Source organism: Panicum virgatum, chromosome 9K (genome assembly GCF_016808335.1).
Source record: "Panicum virgatum strain AP13 chromosome 9K, P.virgatum_v5, whole genome shotgun sequence".
Classification (NCBI taxonomy): Eukaryota; Viridiplantae; Streptophyta; class Magnoliopsida; order Poales; family Poaceae; genus Panicum; species Panicum virgatum.
In genome coordinates this window covers 12,527,441-12,548,062 of record NC_053144.1, presented here as the reverse complement: position 1 = coordinate 12,548,062, position 20,622 = coordinate 12,527,441, and the positions used below count along the sequence as shown (strand labels likewise).

General features: G+C 43.6%; 3 protein-coding genes across 3 annotated transcripts; 2 read left to right on the top strand and 1 right to left on the bottom strand.

Moving 5' to 3' along the window:
* The first annotated feature begins 6,461 nt into the window (after positions 1 to 6,461).
* LOC120648378 (glycine-rich RNA-binding protein 2-like) lies at positions 6,462 to 7,404 on the top strand. The gene is made up of 2 exons (XM_039925139.1): positions 6,462 to 6,672; positions 6,867 to 7,404. Exons 1-2 carry the CDS (start codon positions 6,559 to 6,561, stop codon positions 7,212 to 7,214), a joined length of 462 nt encoding a protein of 153 aa, XP_039781073.1. The 5' UTR covers positions 6,462 to 6,558; the 3' UTR covers positions 7,215 to 7,404.
* Positions 7,405 to 7,517: 113 nt separating this feature from the next.
* On the bottom strand, positions 7,518 to 12,558 carry LOC120648377 (ADP-ribosylation factor-like protein 2). The gene is made up of 5 exons (XM_039925138.1): positions 12,343 to 12,558; positions 12,062 to 12,172; positions 10,568 to 10,730; positions 10,120 to 10,200; positions 7,518 to 9,102 (listed from the first exon to the last, which is right to left on the bottom strand). Exons 1-5 carry the CDS (start codon positions 12,405 to 12,407, stop codon positions 8,965 to 8,967), a joined length of 558 nt encoding a protein of 185 aa, XP_039781072.1. The 5' UTR covers positions 12,408 to 12,558; the 3' UTR covers positions 7,518 to 8,964.
* Positions 12,559 to 16,701: 4,143 nt separating this feature from the next.
* On the top strand, positions 16,702 to 19,439 carry LOC120647715 (transcription factor bHLH18-like). Its single transcript, XM_039924573.1, has 3 exons — positions 16,702 to 17,164; positions 18,266 to 18,668; positions 19,435 to 19,439. The coding sequence occupies exons 1-3, from the start codon at positions 16,721 to 16,723 to the stop codon at positions 19,437 to 19,439; spliced, it is 852 nt and encodes a 283-aa protein (XP_039780507.1). The 5' UTR covers positions 16,702 to 16,720.
* Positions 19,440 to 20,622: the final 1,183 nt, after the last annotated feature.

The following is a 20,622-nucleotide window of genomic DNA, read 5'->3' as shown; positions in this document are numbered from 1 at the left end:
GTCAGCCGCGCAAAAGCATCGGGAAACTATCGCTTTCAGCTGACATCATCGCTGATGTCACAATTACGAAATAGACATATTACCTTCAAATAAGCATAACTCTCTCATCACAAATTATATTTTAAATCCGTTTGCACCATTGTATTCTTTGCAAAGAGATCTACAAAACTAGATCCATATTTGGTATATTTTGAAGCTGTTTTATACAACTATCAATTTATGTTGAATATGTAATCACAACATATGTACAGCCTATGTAACAATTTGTATTATATTTTACAAATAATAACTTGTTCTTCATGTGCAATATAAGTATATGTATGTGTGTGTATAGAATATGTGATAACTTCTACTTTGTTACAACTTAAATAGAGATGATGTTTCCTTCAAATTTGTATATTTCTCTCGTCAAGGATCCGTTTTCAATTTTATTTGCACCATTGTATCCTTTTACAACAATATCTACAATATAATATCCATTTTGATATGTTTTGAAATCATTTGTATAGAACTATCTACTTATGTTGATTAATATAAATTTATACATGGACATGTAGCAATATATTTTGTACAGTGCCAACTTGTCTCCATCTCTCTGTTGATGTGTTTTTATTCCTGATCTAAACTTGTTAGTATCCACAACGTGTCAATTTTGATTTTGTTGTTGTGGCAGTTTTGGTTTCGTGAAAGTGTCAACTTGTCTCCATCTCTCTGCCGATGTGTTTTTTCTGATCTAAACTTGCATATTATCATGTATACACATGTCAATTTTGGTTCAATTGTTTGTAGCAATTTTGGTTTTAGTGAAAGTGTCAACTTGTCCGGCGTGGCGGTAAGACCTTGAAAAAAAGCAAACACTGTTGCTACCAGGCGTTGTTGACACAGTTCCCGCTCTCCAATCAAGTATCCTTTAGAAAAAAGCAATTTGAGAGTTTGTTTTTTTAGCCTCTCATCTGGGTACAGCTGTAGGATCTGTTTATACATGCACGCACACCCACCCAACACACGCACGCCTCACAATACCCCACATGTACAAACAAACCTACAACTACACTCAGATGTCAGATCTAGAAACCGCGTCCATCTTGAGATCACCGGAAGATTCCATAGGCGACGGGCGCGTCGCAATCTCTTTGTGGCTCCACACGTGAGAGGCTACAGACTTCAACTGGAAATTGTTAAAGGGAACTACTGTTCCCAGGTGAGACACCAGCGCCGAAACCAGGCTTCGAACGCGGGCGGGCAGGTCGCGCACCAGCGATCCTAGCCAACTGAGCTACGACTCAGTTCTCGAGTTTGTTGTTTGTTTTGATTATACTTCCTATTTTTCATCAGGTGCTAACTTAGGAGTTTAAGGATCCAACTATTACTAAAAGGCAAGGGCGCCCAAGATCAAAGAGAATAAAGAATCCGTTGTGTCTGCAACTGAAAAAAAAAATTCATGTGGCTATTATGGTTCTACTGAACATAATACAACAAATTGTCTATCCAAGCTGGCAAAGAAGCTTACAATAGAGTTATAGAATAAACGAGTTTATATAACAGCATAGGCCTTTTAGGATGCCGCTATTTGGGACAGTGTGTTTTTGGAGACAACAATATTTTCAGACACCTACAATTTATGTAACAGCAAAATCTTTTTAGGGATATCACTAGTGTGTCAAGTTGTGTCTTATTGGTGTATCAAGTTGTGTCTTATTGGTGTGTCAAGTTGTGTTTTGTTGCTGTGTCTAGTTATGTCTTATTGCTGTGTTCTATTGGAGACAAAAAAATACTGATTTGAGACAATATTGTGAGGCAAAAAAGATAAAAAAGAAACATCTTCCATGCATCATTTTTTCCTTACTTCGCCTTCCGATGCTTCCTCTATATCATCTTCCCCATTGATGTAGTATCTACCAGGTTTAGTGCAACTGTAAACCAATGCCCTGCTGCATCCGGTTCTATTTCATTTGCTTCATAGATTGGAAAGAGGACCTGAGGTTGTAAGACACAATTTGATAGTTAGTTCATATGTAAGTTGATAGTTAGTATATCTAAATTGATATTTAGTTCGTATGCAAGTTCGTATGTAAGAAAAAGAAAACACAAAATGTTTCAGGAGCATACCATGTCATATTTGTGGTTGTATCAGCATTGTGGGGGAGTTCCTTTGATATTTAGCTTTGAGCTGCAAAAAACATTATATGAATTATTAGTGAACTTGCAACATGCTGGTGAATAAGTTGATACATGTCCATAAGTGAAGTTGCTATTTGGGCAACATACAGATTGATACTCCCCGAGAAAAAAGCTAGAAAAAAGGGGAGGGAGTGGGGGGTGGTCAGATGACTTACATATAACTTCCCAAATTCAGAATCAGATACCCCTATCCATTCCGGTGATTTGAGTTACCAAGCTTCGTGTCCAAATAGAAACTATTACTTCCGCAGATTGATCTACAACATCACCGGTGTGGAGGGCATTCAAATACAAAATCTGCAGGTAGCATATGTATTGGTTGGGGGAGGAGGTCAGATTTTATAGTTGGCAAAAACAAACAACTTGCATTGTGTGAGTAAAAAAAAGATGATGCACCATACCGTTAGGAAAAGGAGGCAGCCTGATTTCCTTTCTCCTTGATTGAACTCTGTGATACCTTTAAACAACCTTTCAACCACAAGTCTGCGCCAATTATATTTTCTGATCTTTGCTGGATCTACAATCTCATGGAAGGCCCACACACACAAAGTTGTGCTTGAAGTGGGGCACAAGAATGAGCTGATAGTGAACTCAAGCCAATACCACAACCACAATGTGTCACTCTTCTTTCCCTTTTCCAATAACCAATTTTCAGCTTCTGTGAATGATGGTGCTTTTTGATCATTTTCATGGTTGAAAAATTTATAGAATTCTTCATATGTATCAGAGAAGCTGTTCTTTGCATAATCAATATGCTCTTCACCTATTGGGATCCCCAATTCTTGTGGACAGCATGGTCATTGACCTTTATTCTGCCCCTGTAAGGTAATAAGGTATGATCAATTCGGATCTTGTGGCATCAAATCTTTTGATGAGCTAGAAAGATAACTTTTCTGGAACTGACCAACATTTAATCAAAAGTAGTCCCCCAAAACCGACACATTGGATAGCCTTTTTCTGATCATCTTCTAGTGTGCCGTTGATAAATATGATCCTCCTAGCTGATTCCTTTTTCCTCAAATCCTGAACCATGGAAAAAGCATGTGAAAAAAGTGCCTACATACATTGTAGCACATTCCTATAAAATAACTTAATACTTAGTAATATACAACTTGACACTTTTGTATTCATAATTTGATACTGTAGATAAAAAGTGCCTAAATAATTTGACACAAAATTTACTTGGCAGTTTAAACTATATAAGTTGACACTGTATAATGATAATATTGACCATTTATATTTTGCTGAAACAAGTAACTTGACACTTTGTAGCATGATATTACTTGCCGTCAAAAATAGGTGTTATGGTGTAACTTGCTGACAAAATAGACATTACAAATAATGAGATACTAAATTATTATTTGCAGAAACAAGATCTAATCCTGTATTCCCATAATACCCTAGGCACCTAACAAAAACTATTCCACATGTTGTTTAGAGATTAAGGAAAACAACACAGGGCCAGGTAGGAAATGGACCGGGATAAGGCGCGACTGGTCCCGCAGTCGCATATAGCGCGACTTGCTCCCACATCTAACCTGAGCAGACAGAAGCGCACCTTCCTCTCCCCTGCAGCAAATTGCATAATGCAACAAATAAATTTAACAAGTTATGATCGAACGATTAAGGGATACAGACAAGAGAGACAGAGAGAGCTTGTTCATCATCTTTTAGTTTTCATTTCCTGTTGTGCTAGAAAAGAGGAAAACAAACAAGGAGAAAATGACACAGAAAAAATAGTAACACATGACTTGACACTATTATATTGCTGAAGTTGACATAACTATCAGAAAGTAAGTTGACATAAGATGTATCATAAGTTGAATTTTTTTATCCTCATTCAAAGGTCCCTGCAAGTTGGGTGGCAGCTACTAGCTACTATAAAAAACATTAATAAACTGGGTTCCATGCATATTGGGTGCAAGCTATTAGGTCCCTCTAAAAAATAATATATCATGAACGGCTTACAAGGCGTGCCCTCTATCCTGCCTGCTTGCATTGCCTCTCCACTCGGCTCCCCTGCCTATAGCTATGAACAAAATGCAACCATGTCTATGTTGAAGTTTTTTCACTAGTTACATGGGGGTGAAAAGCCGTGCATGATATATTTGTGTTGGGGATTGCTACCTCTAGAGGTCCGGGCCTCTCGAGAGTTCCAAAAGGGTCAGCAGGCTCCTAATGGGCATGACTTCAACCTTCGGTCCTGCTAACCGAGACGGTGAATTCTACCTTTGTTGTAGGGCCGAGTCGCGAGCAAGCCGAAGGCCCAGGAGAGGTTCGAAAGGGAGAATGAACAATCAGGCCCACCTTCGGGGATGAGGCGGCGACTCCGAAGACAGGCGTGAAGGTTATCTTTACATCCAAGCACACACCGGGACAAGGTTAAGGATGTCAATGTGGCGTTCCGAAGGTGTCAAAAGCTCCGGTAACGACATGAAAAACATGATCATGTAGAGAAGTCCGACTTCAAATTTGAAAAGGAGTTCTGTGTCAGTAACTTCAAATTTTTGCTTCCATGCTATGCTAGAAAGAAAAAGGTAAAAAAATATCAAATAAAAATACATTAGTTGTTTTATCAAAAGTTGCTATATAGCTGAAGATTAGCAACATATATATGCCAAGGATTAGCACCAGTGAGGGTTCAACAAGAAAAAAAGCAGTGTACGTGATCTAAAATAAATTGAAATAAAGATGTTGCATGTTGTATTAAAATAGAAAATAAATTTCTGAATAAGTTGATACATGGTCTATATAAGTTGCTACATCTTAGATAAAATAAATTGTACAGATATAAAGACTAAATTTCTCCCTGTTCAGAAAAATGGGCATCTCCCATATAGGTTCAGCATACGTTCTAATCTTAAAAACTACACATTATAATCTTAGGAAAACAACCTACAATTTTTCACATGAGTTATAAACACAAAATTGCACTTACATCTCAATACATGATGAGTTCTAATCCAAAAATTATAGCAAAAAACTCAAGCACACAGGGTACATTAGGATCTAATCCAAAAAAGCATCTGAATCACACTATACAGTTTATGAATAAAAAAATAATAGAGATGCTATGTCACAAGGAGCATATTGCACATCACACAAAATCTAATTTAGAAAAAAAACATCTAAAAATTGCATTGCACACTGCATATCGCACATCATATTGAATAAGAAAAATTGCATAGAGATGCTGTGGCACAGGTAGCACAAGCCCAAACAAGCATCATCATACGACCAAAGAGACATAAACATTATTGCTCAGGGAAGCACATCACACCTCGCAGGCAGCACATACATAAGCAGAATTGCACTTACATCTCTACATGACTAGTAGTAGCATAGGTAGCACATGGAGCATGCAGAAGGTTGGGAAGAGGGACTCACCTTGATTTGTCGTCGGGCCTGTCGGGGGCCGGAGGATGCCGTGCATCAGGGTGCGCGCCTCCGCCTCCTCTCCTCCGATGCTCATGGATGTTGGCCTGCTTGGGGAGTCACCGCCTCCAGGTCAAGCCCAGCTTGATGTCCTTGTTCTCACGCGAACCGTAGCTTTCTCAGGTCCTCTCCGCTGCCGGCATGGAGTCTGCAACCACCAATCTCCCTCGCCGTTGCTCCGCCACACAACTACCATCTTCGAGGTGGCGTCGCAGCCCGTGGTTTCTTCCAGGCCCTCCTCTCCGTCGCCGGCACGAGCCCCCTCCTCTCCGTCGCCGGCACGAGCCCCGCCGCACAGCTACTGCAGCTCCACCCCGCAACTTCCGCCTCCTCTCTCGTCGATGGCGGCATTGATTCCTTCCAAACGAAGGAAGCCGTCTCGATCTGATCTGATCTGTAATGGCCAGCGCAGCCTAGTATGAAGGCCGGTCTGGATGGGTGCGTTGGGTAAAAGGCCGATGGCTTGCTGGGCCGAGGAGTCGCGCAGTCGCGCTCCGGTTGTTGTCACTCAGCAGGAGAATCTGCACCGCACCGCACCGCAACTCCATTTTTTTTTCCTGATCCGCTACAGGTTGGGCCAATCAGCCCAATCTGATTGGCCCAGTATGGCAGAGCCCAATCTCCGCAAGATCGGCAGGGCCCGACCAGACGACCCATATGAGCAGAGCAGCATTCATCCCCGGTCGGCTTGCAGGCCCATCACGGCATCGGCAAAAATATCTCGCCCTCCCGGTGGGCCCACCTCGGGATCCTTATCCTCAGCCGGGACCGCGGCTCCTCCGCCTCGCCGTCCGATCCGATCACGACGGCGCGCGTCGCGCCTCTCGTGCTATAAATCCGCAGGGTAGGGCACCCTGTGCCTCCCCGTGCTCTCTCAGAGGTGGGTTGGCTTCTCCCCCTCTTACCAAGTCCTCGGTTCTAGGGTTTTAGTTGGAAGGGGAGATGGCGGCGGCGGATGTGGAGTACCGCTGCTTCGTCGGCGGCCTCGCCTGGGCCACCGACAACGCGTCCCTCCAGCAGGCCTTCGCCTCCTACGGCGACGTCCTCGACTCCAAGGTCCGTTCGCTTCTTCGAGCTCCGTCTCGCCTTAGGACGGTTTTGTGATGGGGTCCTGCTTCTGCCGGTCTAGATCCGCGCCGTGGCTCGCCAGATCTGCCGTGTTTTGGTCCGGATCTGAGCTCCCCCGAATCGAACTTCCCCCGAATCGAACTTCCCCGCTTATCCTGTTGTTTTTGTTCGTCTGCTTGCAGGTCATCACCGACCGTGAGACGGGGAGGTCCCGCGGGTTCGGCTTCGTCACCTTCTCAACCGAGCAGTCGATGCTCGACGCCATCGAAGCCATGAACGGCAAGGAGCTCGACGGCCGCAACATCACCGTCAACCAGGCCCAATCCCGCGGCGGTGGCGGCGGCGGCGGCGGTTACGGCGGCGGTCGCCAGGGAGGCTACGGCGGCGGCGGCGGTCGCCGTGAGGGCGGCTACGGTGGCGGCGGCTACGACGGTGGCGGTGGCGGATACGGCGGCGGTCGCCGCGAGGGCGGCTACGGCGGTGGTGGCTACGGCAGCCGCGGTGACTCCGGTGGCAACTGGAGGAACTAATGGGGTGGCCCTCCCGTGCTGGCAGCCAAGTTATCCTAGATATCTATTAGTGTTCGTGTTACCATTTGATCCGAGTTACCCCAGAGTTTAGTGTCCGTCCGTGTTACCTGTTGGTTCCCATGTTACCGTTCCCGAGTCGTTTCCGCAATGAAATGAGAAGAAAAGAGTGAGCAAGGTTTTTGTTCGCATCTCTCGCTGTGCTCTGATTTGGTTTTGATGTGCGTGCATTCTGACGGATGAGCGAATTCACATATCAAAGACACGAGAGAGATTTTACGCGCTTCCAACATTTATGATAAACAGTTTTTTTTTACATTGACTGGCGAAACAAAATTGAGCATGGCAAAATATCAGAACGAGCCAATCTGAGTCAATCGAATATCCGAGAAGCGATGTCCTGCACGAGCCAATCGAATCCGTAGAGGAGTCCCTCGCCGGTGTAGGCGCTGCAGCCAACGATCTTCCGGGATTCAGAACATGCAAGGAAACCACAGGAGTATCAGTAGGCCATCTGCCGTGGAGAATTGGAGTTTTGCCTTCCCAAGCCTCGTGGAAACAGGCAAACAGCTAATAAGACCTGCGCCTGGCCGAGCCTTCCAATTCCAAGCAGGTGGATTTTTTACCAGGGTCTCTGTACATGGATGAAACCAACAATGCAAGCTTTCGAGTAGCTGGTCTATGTGGTGATAAATGCCAGGAAGCTCACAGGACCTGTAAGGCAAAACTCGAATTACTGGAAAACACTATCACTTCGAGTTAACAACTCAACATTAGCTAAATGCAGAGTAAAGCAATTTTTGCTGAGACTGCGTACAGCTGAAAATGGCGCAAGCCGTATATTTGTACAGCAAAGAATTACCTCCCCATTTCCCCAATCATGCTACTATATTGCTAGCAAGTAGCAACCCTACTTTTCATCAGACATCTGCTTATTCTACCAAATCTAGTTTACAGGTTCATACTTTTAAGAGAAAAAATGCAGAAGAGATCACAAATGACTGGATAGTGGACATACAACTATGGCTGCAAAGTTGGATGCTGACACGCTATAGAACTATTCAAGAGAATACCTGGTTATAATTACATTCAATTGAGCATATTCTTTTGGGTCTACATCAAAGCAGAACCTTGTCAAACATGAGTGTGGCACATGGTAGCAATGACCCCACTGACAGTAAATGAGCATATGAAGATCAGTATAGCTAAACATAACTGGCTTATGGAATCTGTTTGATGTCTGCAGCGTTTGTCTAATAAGCAGCCAAATAAACATAAGCATGTAATGCATATGTAGGAATTGAGGTTTGCTTACATTAGCAATTTCAGCTGGCTTTATTGCTCCCTGTATTTCTTGTTTGTTTTGCTAAAACTAACAATGAAGCCCCGGCTAGCCTATGTTAAAATCAATAATTCAAGGATCATTCAATTGGAACACTGTCTGAATACATAAAATTCTTAGCCTAGGCTGGCAAAGAGACATTATTCTTTACTGCCAAATACATGGCATAGTTCTTCACTAGTATCACCCTCAATGTTTGAAATGCTATTTCAGTAAGCTCAATAGCACATTAAAATTTGGTGCCCAATGGTAGGGGGGAGAGGATGAAGTTTCACGTTCACTTAACCAGGAGACCCCCTATCATTAACTAAATGGGCTATCATACTAATCATTAGGACTATACAATTATAGGTGGGCCAAATGACATGAAATTTACTTAAGAGCAGACGCGAGACAGGGTATGACAAAATATCAGTCAAGGACGTAGATCCGAGAAGCGATGTCCTGCACGAGCCAATCGAATCCGTCGAGGAGCCCCTCGCCGGTATAGGCGCTGCAGCCAACGATCTTCCAGTGCCTGCTCCTGCCCATCACCTCCAGATTCAGAACCTGAAAGGAAGGCACGCGAGTCAGTCGGCCGTCTGCCATGGAGAACTGGAGTCTTGCCTTCCCTAGCTGGAAGTAGTTCCTGCACTTGATCGACCCTTCTGTTCCTGGCGAGCAAGTGGTTTACTAGGCTGTCTGTAGATGGATGAAGCCAGTGCAAAATTCTGATCCCTTGTGGTGAAACACGATCACTTCCGACTCAAAATAAGCTAAATGCAGAGTAAACAAATTGTTGCTGAGACAGGGACTGCATAACACTGAAAATGCTGAGATATTACTTCCCCAGTTATGCTACTCTATTTTTAGCGACCCTACATTTCATAGCACACCATCTTCTTACAGCAATTTGCACAAAAAATTCGGGAGCATTCGCTTCAACACTACCTGAGAACTCCACAGCAATTTCCATTGAGACAATAAAAATGATGGGGGTGCAGGAGTCCTGAACCCAAGGAGAACTACATACCATCGATCAAATCTAGTTTACAGGTTTGTACTTTTTGAAACAGCAAAATGCAGAACAGAATAACAGATCACACATGACTGAATAGTGGATAAACAACTATGACAGAATATACTGAAATTGGACACTGATACGCTTTATAACTATTCGGAGAGTATAGCTGGTGATAACTAGACTAGATTCAATTTAGCAAATCCTTTTGGGTTGAAATCCAAGCAGAATCTTGTCAAACATGAGTGTGGCTCATGGTAACAACGACATCACTGACAGTAAGATCAATGCAGCTAAACATAACTGGTCTATGATGTTATGAATAGAGAGCAGAAGAGAGGATTAAACTGTATGCCTATTGGATAGCCCCAAAGGGGATAATACAGATGAGAGCACCCAAACCCTAGAATAGGAAAAGACTAAACTACCCTTGACTCATACATGATATTACACTTAACATATGAAATCTGTTTGATGCCTGCAGCCTTTGTGTAACAAAAGCATACGAGAGGCAGTAAAATCAACACAAGTCTCTAATGCATATGTAGGAACCAAAGTTTGATTACCTTAGCAATTTCGGCTGGTTTTAGAGCTCCTTGTATGTCTTGTTTGTTTGCAAAAACTAGCAATGAAGCTCCGGCTAGTCTCTGTTAAAATCAATATTTCAAGGATCATTCAATTGGAATACTATCTGAATATTTCAATGGTGGCAAAGAGACAGTATTCTTTACTGCCAAACACATAGCATAGTTCTTCACTAGTATCACCAATTATGTTTGAAATGCTATTTCAGTACCAGCCTATCATTCAATAAACAGGCCATCATACTAATCCATTAGCAGTTTAGCACTGCTCAATTATAGTGGGTCATTCGAAACAAAATATTTAAGAGCAGACATTACAGTCATCTTCCCATGACATTGAAGGACAACAATGTTTTATGCAGCAAATTTATAGAACTATAGCAAAATATTCATTTCGTCACTATCCCTTGGAGGTCTGGTAATAGCATACCTCTTCTTTCAAGAGATTGTGGAGTTCAGCATGGCAATCATCAAGCCTTCGTATGTCTGAACTATCGACCACCCAAACTAGCCCATCAGTCTGCTCAAAGTAATTTCTCCAATAAGACCGGATAGTCTTCTGTCCTCCAACGTCCCAAATGTTCAATGAGTATCTGAGAATATCACCGAATTAAACTAATTAATCAGACCCACTTGCAAAAGTATGATGGTCACATGTGTTATATCTGGTATTTGTTAGAATGGCATTGACGGTCTGCAACCTACAGTGCTCGAAACTTTGTGTCTATTCTTCTGATGAACCGAATGTTTCTAAAGGTCAACGCTGCACTAAAAACTTGCGTCAAAAGTTATAATGAACTGAATATTCCAAAAGTTCAACACTGTACCAAAACTTATTGTAGTTGAAACTTCAAATAATGAAAATGCACCTCCAGCAGAACTTTTAGGTAGCTTGACCCGGAAGCCTAAAAAATGCCAAAGAGTATCCATTTCCAATGAACCAACACACAACATTGGACTATCAAATTGTTAGCCTGTGCAATTTTCATTTCACAATTCTACAAACACAGAAGTAAAACATTAAGCTGTTTATTTGATGGTTGAACATGTGTTGGCTACAATGATCGAATGTTGAATTTTGTCCTCACATCTTCAACAGACCCTTTTATCACATAATTTACGTTACAAAGTGATCTACTGTAGTTCTCTACTTAAGAAATTAACAGCAATCTAATCAGTAGACAAAGAGAAGAAAGTGCTGTGGATTCTCACTGCATGATATCAAATGACCCTCACTAAACAAGTCCAATACGTTATCTCAAGTAAGGTAAAAAGTCCATGTATTGTGTTTTTATGTAATTTATCAGATAAACATGTACCTGCAGGAAAACATTTTGGTTACTTGACCAGAAACCTCAACATGCCAACCGATCCCCATTTTGTATGAACAAACATGCAAAAACTAGACTGTCAAATTGCTGGCTGGTGTAACTTTTGTTTACAAACGCAAGTAAAACATTGAACTGTTTGTTTGATGACAGAACATGTACAGAGCACTATTGAAGTTTGTCCTTAACATCTTCAATAGACCCTACTGCAATATAATTTACTTCTAAGATAAGCCTACTCTGTAACATACTAATTAAGCAACTAACCACAGTGTAATCCTTAGGGCGAGGAAAAACTGTGTTGGCAGCGGTAGGGTTCTCACCTCATTGTATCAGACAAACATGCACCCATAAATATACGAGTCTACTAAATAATCACAACTTGATGAAAACTTCTTGATATTCTATATTGCAACAGTGGCACTAAACCATATCAACTGAACCAAGTTATCGCCTTTTTTAATTTAAAAAGCAAGGTATTCCATTTGGGACTTTGACCTAACATAACACTCCACTCAAAAGCAAGCAACTTGATGTCAGAAATGCAAATGCACAGGTGCTGTAGTGGACTGGAAGAGGAAGGAAGGGGCACTTACTTGTGGTACTTGATAGTCTTGATGTTGAAGCCGAGGGTGGGGCTGATGACGCTGGTGTCCTCCCCGTTGATCTTGAGCACGATGGTCGTCTTCCCCGAGTTGTCCAGACCCCTGTGGCGAACCCACATCGCATCACATCAGCCGCAACGAAGCAATGCGAAAGGACAATCGAAAGATTGAGGAGACCGGCGGCACGAGCACTGGATCCGATCGAATCTAAGAACCGTGGGGAACGGACGCATAGGGCATCGAAAAGGAAATGGAGGGCGGAGGGAACTTACACCATGAGGATGCGCATCTCCTTCTCCTTGCGCTTGATCTTCCTGATGATGCTGAGTAGCCCCATGATCTCCGCCGAACAGAGGCGAGGACGAGGACCGGAGGCGGGGCAGGGGGAGAGGTATGGCCGAACAGGGGAGTCCAAGGCCGCCGCAAGCAGAGCAGAGCAGAGCAGACAGCAAAGTGATGACGACTTCACTCCAGAGTCGAGATTTCTTTGCAGCAAATTTTTTAGTCTCCTTCTCCTGGGCCGCAAGCCCGCAACCACCACAGCCCGTTTTACATCTTTGGACCTGTCTTTTGTACCCATATGGCTAAAATACAAGATCTGGGCCTCAGCGTGCAATATTTTGTCCAAGAAGTCGAAACTTTACTTGATCAGGGCCAGAAAAAACGGAGCTAAGTCCAATCATGCAATTGAAACATGCATCTGTGTCAAAAAAAAAAGTCCAATCATGCAATTGGCAAAAAAAAAAAATTGAAACAGGTCAGGCCGGTGTGATACATTTTGGTAGACTTTTCTTGATAATTACCTCTGTTATCTAAATCTAAAAAAGCTACAAATCTCAAAGGCCAAACGATTCAATGTAGTATATATGGAATTATCCAAAATATGAACCGAACAACTCAAATATAACTAGATGTTTTGGAAGTCATCAAAAAGAAAAAAGAAAATACAACATCTCTTTGTCGGTCATATTTTCTATCATTCGAACTGAATCTGTGTTGCATATGTTTTAGTTTATCAACTTTTTTGTATTCTTTGCATTGTGGCATAGAACAAAGCCATGGAAGCCAATATAAGACCGATGCACTCACATTTGCTCATGCTTCATTATTGGCCTTAGTACAAGAGCATTTTGGTCCTTGGGCTGGTTTTTAAAAAGGATGACTTGTTTAGAGTATTTGATCGATAACTTGCATTTAGCATGTTTGGTTGCGTAGATTACCTGAATTAGTAGTATTTTTTAAGATGCCGTATGAAACAATTACCATTAAGTAAAGAAGAAGAAGAAAGCAACCAGACAGATGGCGTGAAATGAAGGCAATGACATTCTTGGCATGGCTAGCTATTATTGAGCTTCTCTCCAACAAGGGGAATAATATGAGCTTGCACACCAAAATAAACTACAAACACACAAAGTGTGCGTCTGTGCGACCAGTCTACTGTTGATTAGCAAGTATAAGTAGCACCATAGCAATCATCTATTTTAGCATAAAACCTTTCTAGGACGAAGAGCTATAGCCAATACCAAAGCATTGCTTTTTTAAAAAAATACCCCCCAACACCTACACCTACATGCTTACTAGTTAAGCATATCAACAACAAGTTATGGTGATCTTGGTCGCCTAAGTACATCACAATCACGAAACATCATCTAGTTGTTGTAACCAAAAAGACCTGTAAATGCACATTCACAAATATAGATAACATTATCTCGAAAACATATTGAAATAAGTTGTATGTGGGCGTTGCCCATTCTCAACCATGTTTAATGAAGATTGATTATAGCAGGATATTAGAAGCAAAGTCACAAATAAATAAATACAATCATCACCAGCCTCTCGCATCATCCTTAAAAAAAAAGACACAAAAATCATATATGACATGTCCTTGACAACAATATCTCCCCCTTCTCAAAACTGTTGCGCAGAAATGTCATTACATGCAATTCCCTTTGGCTCCACCATCATCACACGCCGGCTGGCTTGATTTGTATGTTCAGTTCCCCACAAATAAAGGGATAATAATGTTAAATTATTGCCGATCTAATCCAGCCTGAATCCGTACAAATTAACTTTATACAAATGCTAGAGTATCTATATGCCAGAGCAGTAGTTGTCACTGTATATTTTTCAAAAAAAAAAATGTGTGTACTGTATGTGTTGAAGAAAACTAGTTAAAAAAGAGAGTAGTTCTGTCGTCTATATTCTGAAAAAGTGTCACGATCAGCTCAGCCCGCGTGATTCAATTTTTTTATCTAGCAGATCCACCAAATATTTTTTTTATTTGGTAACAGTTTCTTTGCAAAAAATAAATTTGTTTTAAAGGTATTTCATCGAGAGTAAAGAGAGTTTTACAAAAATAAAATAAGAGAGTTTTACACTGGTCATCGAGACAAAATGCTTGGTTTTGGGGTCAGCTGCTGCCAATGCAAGCGAAAATGCGAAATAACAAATCTCTCTTGCGAATGAACAGCCACCAAAAGATGAGTGATTGTCTCTGACTCCTGGCAACAGAAAGCACAACTATCATCCATTTGCAAATTATGCCATCATCTCCTCAGCTCGCAACTGTCCAACAGCAGTCATGGAGCACAAGCCACCCAAAGAACTTGAACTTTCCGGGCGCTGGATCTTCCTGAGAAGCCGAAGCCGTGAAAAAAATCTGGTCGCTCGTCCATTTCCACAGCAGCCGATCCGATCAGGAGTCCCGGGTGGAGAGCGATTGTCCTAGTGAGGTCCCAGATCAGCAAGTAATTAAGGATTTGCCTCAAAAAAAGTAATTAAGGATTACTTGCACCGTTAGCTGTTAGCGCTCCACATCGAGATGTCTAGATTCACTGATCTTCCTGCAGTCCTTGCGCGAATGTCTGTTCGCCAGTTCTTTTCAGCCACAACTATCTCAAACGCAAGACATAGCCAAAACACTACAGGTCTGTTGTGAGAGAAAATTACTGCTGGCTGGCTGGTGCTGGTTTGGTGTGAGAGAAAAATACTGTTGTTTGGCTAGAGGAACAGCCAGCAAAGCAGAGTGTCTGTCCCCAAGCTCCGGTGGCCTGCAGACTTTCGGCCAGTGCCCGCCCTTCACAGTGTCACTGCCCTTCCAAAGAAAAGCTCCAGCTCGATCTCCTCTTGCTGTCAAATGTCAATGCATTTGATAACCCAATGCAAGGGGACAGATCGATGACCATGGCCGTATGAATAGGGATCGCTTCGCCGTTCAGCTGCCCAGCAAACCAACTGCTGGCTGCTAGCTGCAGCTGCCGATCGGCTGCTGTGCAGCAGCAGCTGCAGCGCAACCTGCAACCAAGTAGCCGGGCAGGGTTTTGTCCGCCCATCAACGAACCAATCCTACCTTAGCTTGTAATTCACTTGATTAATCACCATTTCAGCCAATCGATACTATACGTGTCATGTGTGGCATCAGCTCGAGCTCTATCGAGAGTGAATTAATTTAGGCAAGTTACCTATTTAGCTGTATTTTAATGGCCTTAATAGCACGGATGCTGCAATGCACAGACAAGGAGTAGTAGGTCTCATGGGATTTGAAGATAGATAGATCTCTAAGCAACCGAGGTGTCACGTACCAAAAGCTTCAAATATACACAAATAAACTCATCTGTTATATTATACTCCACAAATGTTAGCGTTCGCACACACGCGCGCGCTAGCTAGACTCTCCACAAGTACTCACCAATGGCATCGATCTTGTGAGAGTAGGCCTCAATGCAGATTTAGCAAGATTTTGTGCGTGAACAACATTTCTTGTGCGCTTACCTGTATCCTGTCCCACCGTGATGTTGCCACGGCTCTGTGCCTCTGTGAGTAGTCATAAAAAGACATCAAACCTTGACAGGAAAATTAAAATGTGACGTAAAATTATCGAATTTGAAAACCTCTCTCTGGATGAATCTTGAACCGTACATAATTTAATTTACAAACCTGCGCTAAGTGGACAAGGATTCTATATATGCAGTACTCCCTAGCTCTATTCAAAACTGTAGGCCATTTTGGCGAATTTAGATTCATAATTTTTGCTATGTTATCTAGACATAGTGTTTCTTTAGCTAGATGCATAGAAAAAGCTACTCCACTCATAGAGGAAGAACTTTCTCCCATGGTTACTAGATCATTACTATATAAGCCAACATTTTCCAAATCATTTGGGAGGTAACTGAGTTCATGAATTTGCAGTACATTTATTTCTAGTCCTAGGCTACTTTTTAGGGCAGTCCCAATGCAGACTCCACTCATAGAGTCAGTCTCAAAGACTCCATCACAAGAAACTATACTTTCTAATACAAAGTGTGTTACTTTGGTTTATATGGCCCATTTGTCTCTCTCACATTCATTCTTGATTTGCGTGAGGACTTGGAGTCTAAATAAGACTTGGAGTCATGATTTCTCTCCCTCTCTCTTCCATAAATATACTGTCATATCAGCAGAACACAATAAATAGAAGTCTTTGACTCCATGGTAGAGTCTGGTTGGTACTGCCCTTGTGATCGATCTGCATGTTCGTTCCTTCTGTACTGAATGGCAAGCTATCTTTGGTGATCTTTTGTCCTATATATAACTTTCTGCACTCTGATCGAGTTACTAATATAATCAGGATATCATCATCTGCTGCAGTTAATTACCAAGCCATCTGCCGACATGGAGGACACGAGCCTTTTCATCAAGTGTGCGACGAACGCGCTGCAGCACGAGCAGCCTGCTGGATTAGCCGCCGGCGACCTGCTTGACTTCAGCGAGGCTACCTTCCCCTCGCTCCAAGCGCTCCGCGAGGCGTCGCACGCAGCCGAGATGGTCCAGGAGCTGATCACGGGCGTCCACGCACCAAACATCAGCTGGAGCTCCGGCGGCGGCGGCGGCGCGGCGAGCTGGACCTTCGGCGCCACCACCTTCGCGCATCCTGGCAGCAACGGCCTTCGCGGCCTGCCGGATCTGGGGCACGGGGCGCCGCCAACGAGGAGAGCCGGCGTGGGATCCATGTCGGCGTCGTACGCGCAGGACCACATCATCGCAGAGCGGAAGCGGCGAGAGAAGATCAACCAGCGGTTCATCGAGCTCTCCACCGTCATCCCCGGCCTCAAGAAGGTACGGTGATCCTGAGATCCAGAATTCCAGATTCATTAAATTTCCCGCGCCTCTCTTCGATCTATAAATCGACGCCCATGTTGGCGCTGCCCTGGAACACGCGTTCCACGCTCACGCACTCTCCCTTGCTCGCGCAGGATGGCGGCCAACGCCCGCCGATCCTTGGCACGGTCCTTGCACTCCACCTCCACGGCATCCCAGAGTTCCAACGCCTCGAGGTTCACCTGCGTGACCAAAGACCACTCGTGGTAGGTCCTCGTCAGCTGCGGCACCTCGACAACGCCGGAGTTGGAGACGATGCGCTCCACGACAACCTCGCGTGCGCCGCTGCCGCTGTTGAACTTCGGCCTCTTGGGCGAAGAAGGACGCGGGGGACTGCTATCACCGGCCATGACTTCCTCCGGGCTTCACCGGCTCTGATGCCAATTGTTGGCGCTGCCCTGGAACACGCGTTCCACGCTCACGCACTCTCCCTTGCTCGCTCTAGCTCTCACACGCGCCAGCAGACCAAGGAAGAAGATGAACAGTAGACACAAGAAAACTGGCGACGAACGCCCCGGCGATAACTCGCCTGTATGTTGGCCTTTGATTGAAACTGAAAAACAACTCCGGCAACAAGTCACGGAGGAGCACTGGGCTACAAATAGGCCAAGGACACTCGGAGCCAACCTCCACGTCCTAGCTTCACGCCACGATCCGCAGGTCCCGCTCGGCGTCGTCGTGAGCCCGTTGCTTGCCCGAACGACGCAACCTCTCCTATGCAAATCGTGCGCCACGCACACCTCCTCCTCCTATGACTCGAACGACGCAGCAGCTTGCAGCGGAGCCATCTCGCGCACGCACTGCTCCGGACCTGTGGACACAGCTCTGCACGTCCACGACTCGACACTTCTGCAGCAACTCTGCTGGTCTACGCACGTTCACACATCCGCGACGCACACACACACTGATGACTGACTCAAGCATGCCAGGAACACACCCATGGCGCGACACACACGCACATGTCAAGATTATTGCTAACAGCCCATGTATATGATCAGCCAATCAGGCCTGATCGACGCAGATTATTATCACTTAATGCAACGGCTAATTTGTGATCAGATGGACAAGGCGACGATCCTCTCGGACGCGACAAGGCACGTGAAGGAGCTTCAGGAGAAGCTCAAAGACGTGGAGGCCGGCGCGAGCAGCGGCAGGAGCATCGAGACGCGCCTGGTGCTCGTCAAGAGGCCATGCCTCTATGCCGAGGCCGCGGCGGCGGACGATGATGGCTCCCAGCGGTCGGCGTCGCCTGGCACACCGCCGGCAGCGACGAAAGAGCTACCGGAGATTGAGGTCCGGTTCTCCGAGAAGAACGTGATGGTGAGGGTTCACTGTGAGAAGAGCAAGGGGGTGGCCGTGAAGGTGCTCGCCGAGATCGAGGGGCTCCAACTCACCGTCGTCCATGCCAATGTTATGCTGTTCTCCGCTTGTACTCTGATCATAGCCATCACGGCCAAGGCAAGTTTTTCATCCCCTTTTCATGACCAATCATCTGTCGCGTCTGACCATACTGAATTTCTTAAGAACAAACACATCATGCATAGCCACCAAAATGCAAACTGCTTTTTTATTGTAAATGCAAACTGTTATTATTACACCATGTCATGGATCATAAGACTTATATATAAAGCATCAATCTATCTATGTTCCATGTTATCAGGGTACTTTTGCAACGCAAATCAAAGGAAAATTGCATGGTTCAGCTTTAACACTTGTATTTCATGCATGATAGACAAACTCGTTTTTTGCTAATTTCTATAGCAGCACTTGGTCTAACAAGAGCGCCGAAGGGTCCAACTAACCTTACCAGTTGAGCTTGGTTTCGTTTCAAAGAATATAATTATTACAATACTTGATCTGTTACTTACCATAAAAATCAAGGCTGTGATAATGAGTCTAAACAAGGGTCAACAAGTCTACGCTAAGTTCATCTCCTACAACAGACAATACCTTTATTTTCATTTGCTTCTAGTTTTGTCATATTTCAATCATCTAAAACTGCACAATTATATATAACTTAGAATTCCAATACAATGAGGCATGCACATATCTCAGTTGTAAAGCAAGGGTCGTAGTTGAGGATCCTTCCCCTAAAATAATCAATGGTTCAAGGAAGTGACCTAAAGTAACAAAAATGTATAGCATCTGAAAATTAGATATACCTTCCAACCTATTTTACTCCATAGGACATAAATGACTGTCTCTTTGAAATTGTCTTATATATGAAGCTTGAAGACAAGTAGAATGTCCCTCTATCTACACAGAATAAAAGACAAATAATGCATCTAGCGGCACCTCTATGGAATTAAATTTGGAAAAAGGGAATTTAACGAATTATTGTGTCCAAAACATTAGAGAGGAAACATAAAAAGGTCTCTAACTGCTAGTCGTCTAAAGAAATGTGTGTCCCCATGCCCACATGTGCCTACAGTGCTAACACCCGCTATCTAAACTCTCATAAAGCACCCAAAAAGGCCGGGGGGGGGGGGGGGGGGGGGAGGGGGCGGCTATGTTTTTCTTTGTGCGTGTGACGAGAACATATGATTAGCCGTGCCAACGTGCACCAGGAGGAGATCTTGCTATTTAATTTGCTAAGTTATTAGATGATGATTCAGATCAATTGATTCATGTATAGTTATTATTGTACTTCTCGATTGACTAGGTTGAGGAGGGTTTCTCCGCAACAAAAGAGGAGATTGTCCACAGACTTGACTCTGCATTACTGAACCTGCAGCATAGCAGAATCTGCAACAGCACTGAAGAAACATGAACCTAGCTACTGAAGGCAGCGTGTGCACAAATAAACACTTGTCACGGTATGAAATGTCCGACAAGCAAGATACGTCATATATAGTATGTGAAGCATGCATTGGTGGTTTTTTTATTGATTATTTACGGGTTGAGTTTTTCTTCCCTTTGGTCACGTAGCGTGCATGCATGTGATGCGATTAACCATCACATCCCATGCACACTGTATGTCATTATTGGCCGTGCAGTACTGAATTCATACTAGCTAGCTAGTGGATGCTCCTGCGAGTTGCGATGAGAATTTCTGCACCACATGTTTGCAATTTGGCTGAAAGCTCAAATACTTAAATGCTAATAATTAGAACGTACGAAGAAAGGTTCTGGACCACATGTTTAAGGCTTAACATGAAACATCAACGACTATGCTGCTATTGTCGCAGAAAAGACTGTCAAGAAAGACCAATATCTTCAAGTACTACTTGAAGTTGCTTTTTTATTTGCAGCAAGCCTTTTCATGCTTGTAAAATATAAAATATATGTAAAATCGTGTGCTATATATAGTGTACTACAAACTGTTCATGAGGCTTGCTGTCTCCATGCATGTATGCATGGATCTATTATTTGTACACGTATGTGTATTATTCTGTATCATGTAACTATACTGCTCA

What these genes read in the sequence shown, in the direction of transcription:
- LOC120648378 (XM_039925139.1), top strand. Translation starts at nt 6,559, where the DNA reads ATGGCGGCGGCGGATGTGGAGTACCGCTGCTTCGTCGGCGGCCTCGCC. An exon ending in GCGACGTCCTCGACTCCAAG is followed by an intron (nt 6,673 to 6,866) that starts GTCCGTTCGCTT and finishes GTCTGCTTGCAG; the next exon opens with GTCATCACCGACCGTGAGAC.
- LOC120648377 (XM_039925138.1), bottom strand. Translation starts at nt 12,407, where the DNA reads ATGGGGCTACTCAGCATCATCAGGAAGATCAAGCGCAAGGAGAAGGAG. An exon ending in AAGACTATCAAGTACCACAA is followed by an intron (nt 10,731 to 12,061) that starts GTAAGTGCCCCT and finishes TGATATTCTCAG; the next exon opens with ATACTCATTGAACATTTGGG. An exon ending in AACCAGCCGAAATTGCTAAG is followed by an intron (nt 9,103 to 10,119) that starts GTAATCAAACTT and finishes CCTTCCTTTCAG; the next exon opens with GTTCTGAATCTGGAGGTGAT.
- LOC120647715 (XM_039924573.1), top strand. Translation starts at nt 16,721, where the DNA reads ATGGAGGACACGAGCCTTTTCATCAAGTGTGCGACGAACGCGCTGCAG. An exon ending in TCATCCCCGGCCTCAAGAAG is followed by an intron (nt 17,165 to 18,265) that starts GTACGGTGATCC and finishes ATTTGTGATCAG; the next exon opens with ATGGACAAGGCGACGATCCT.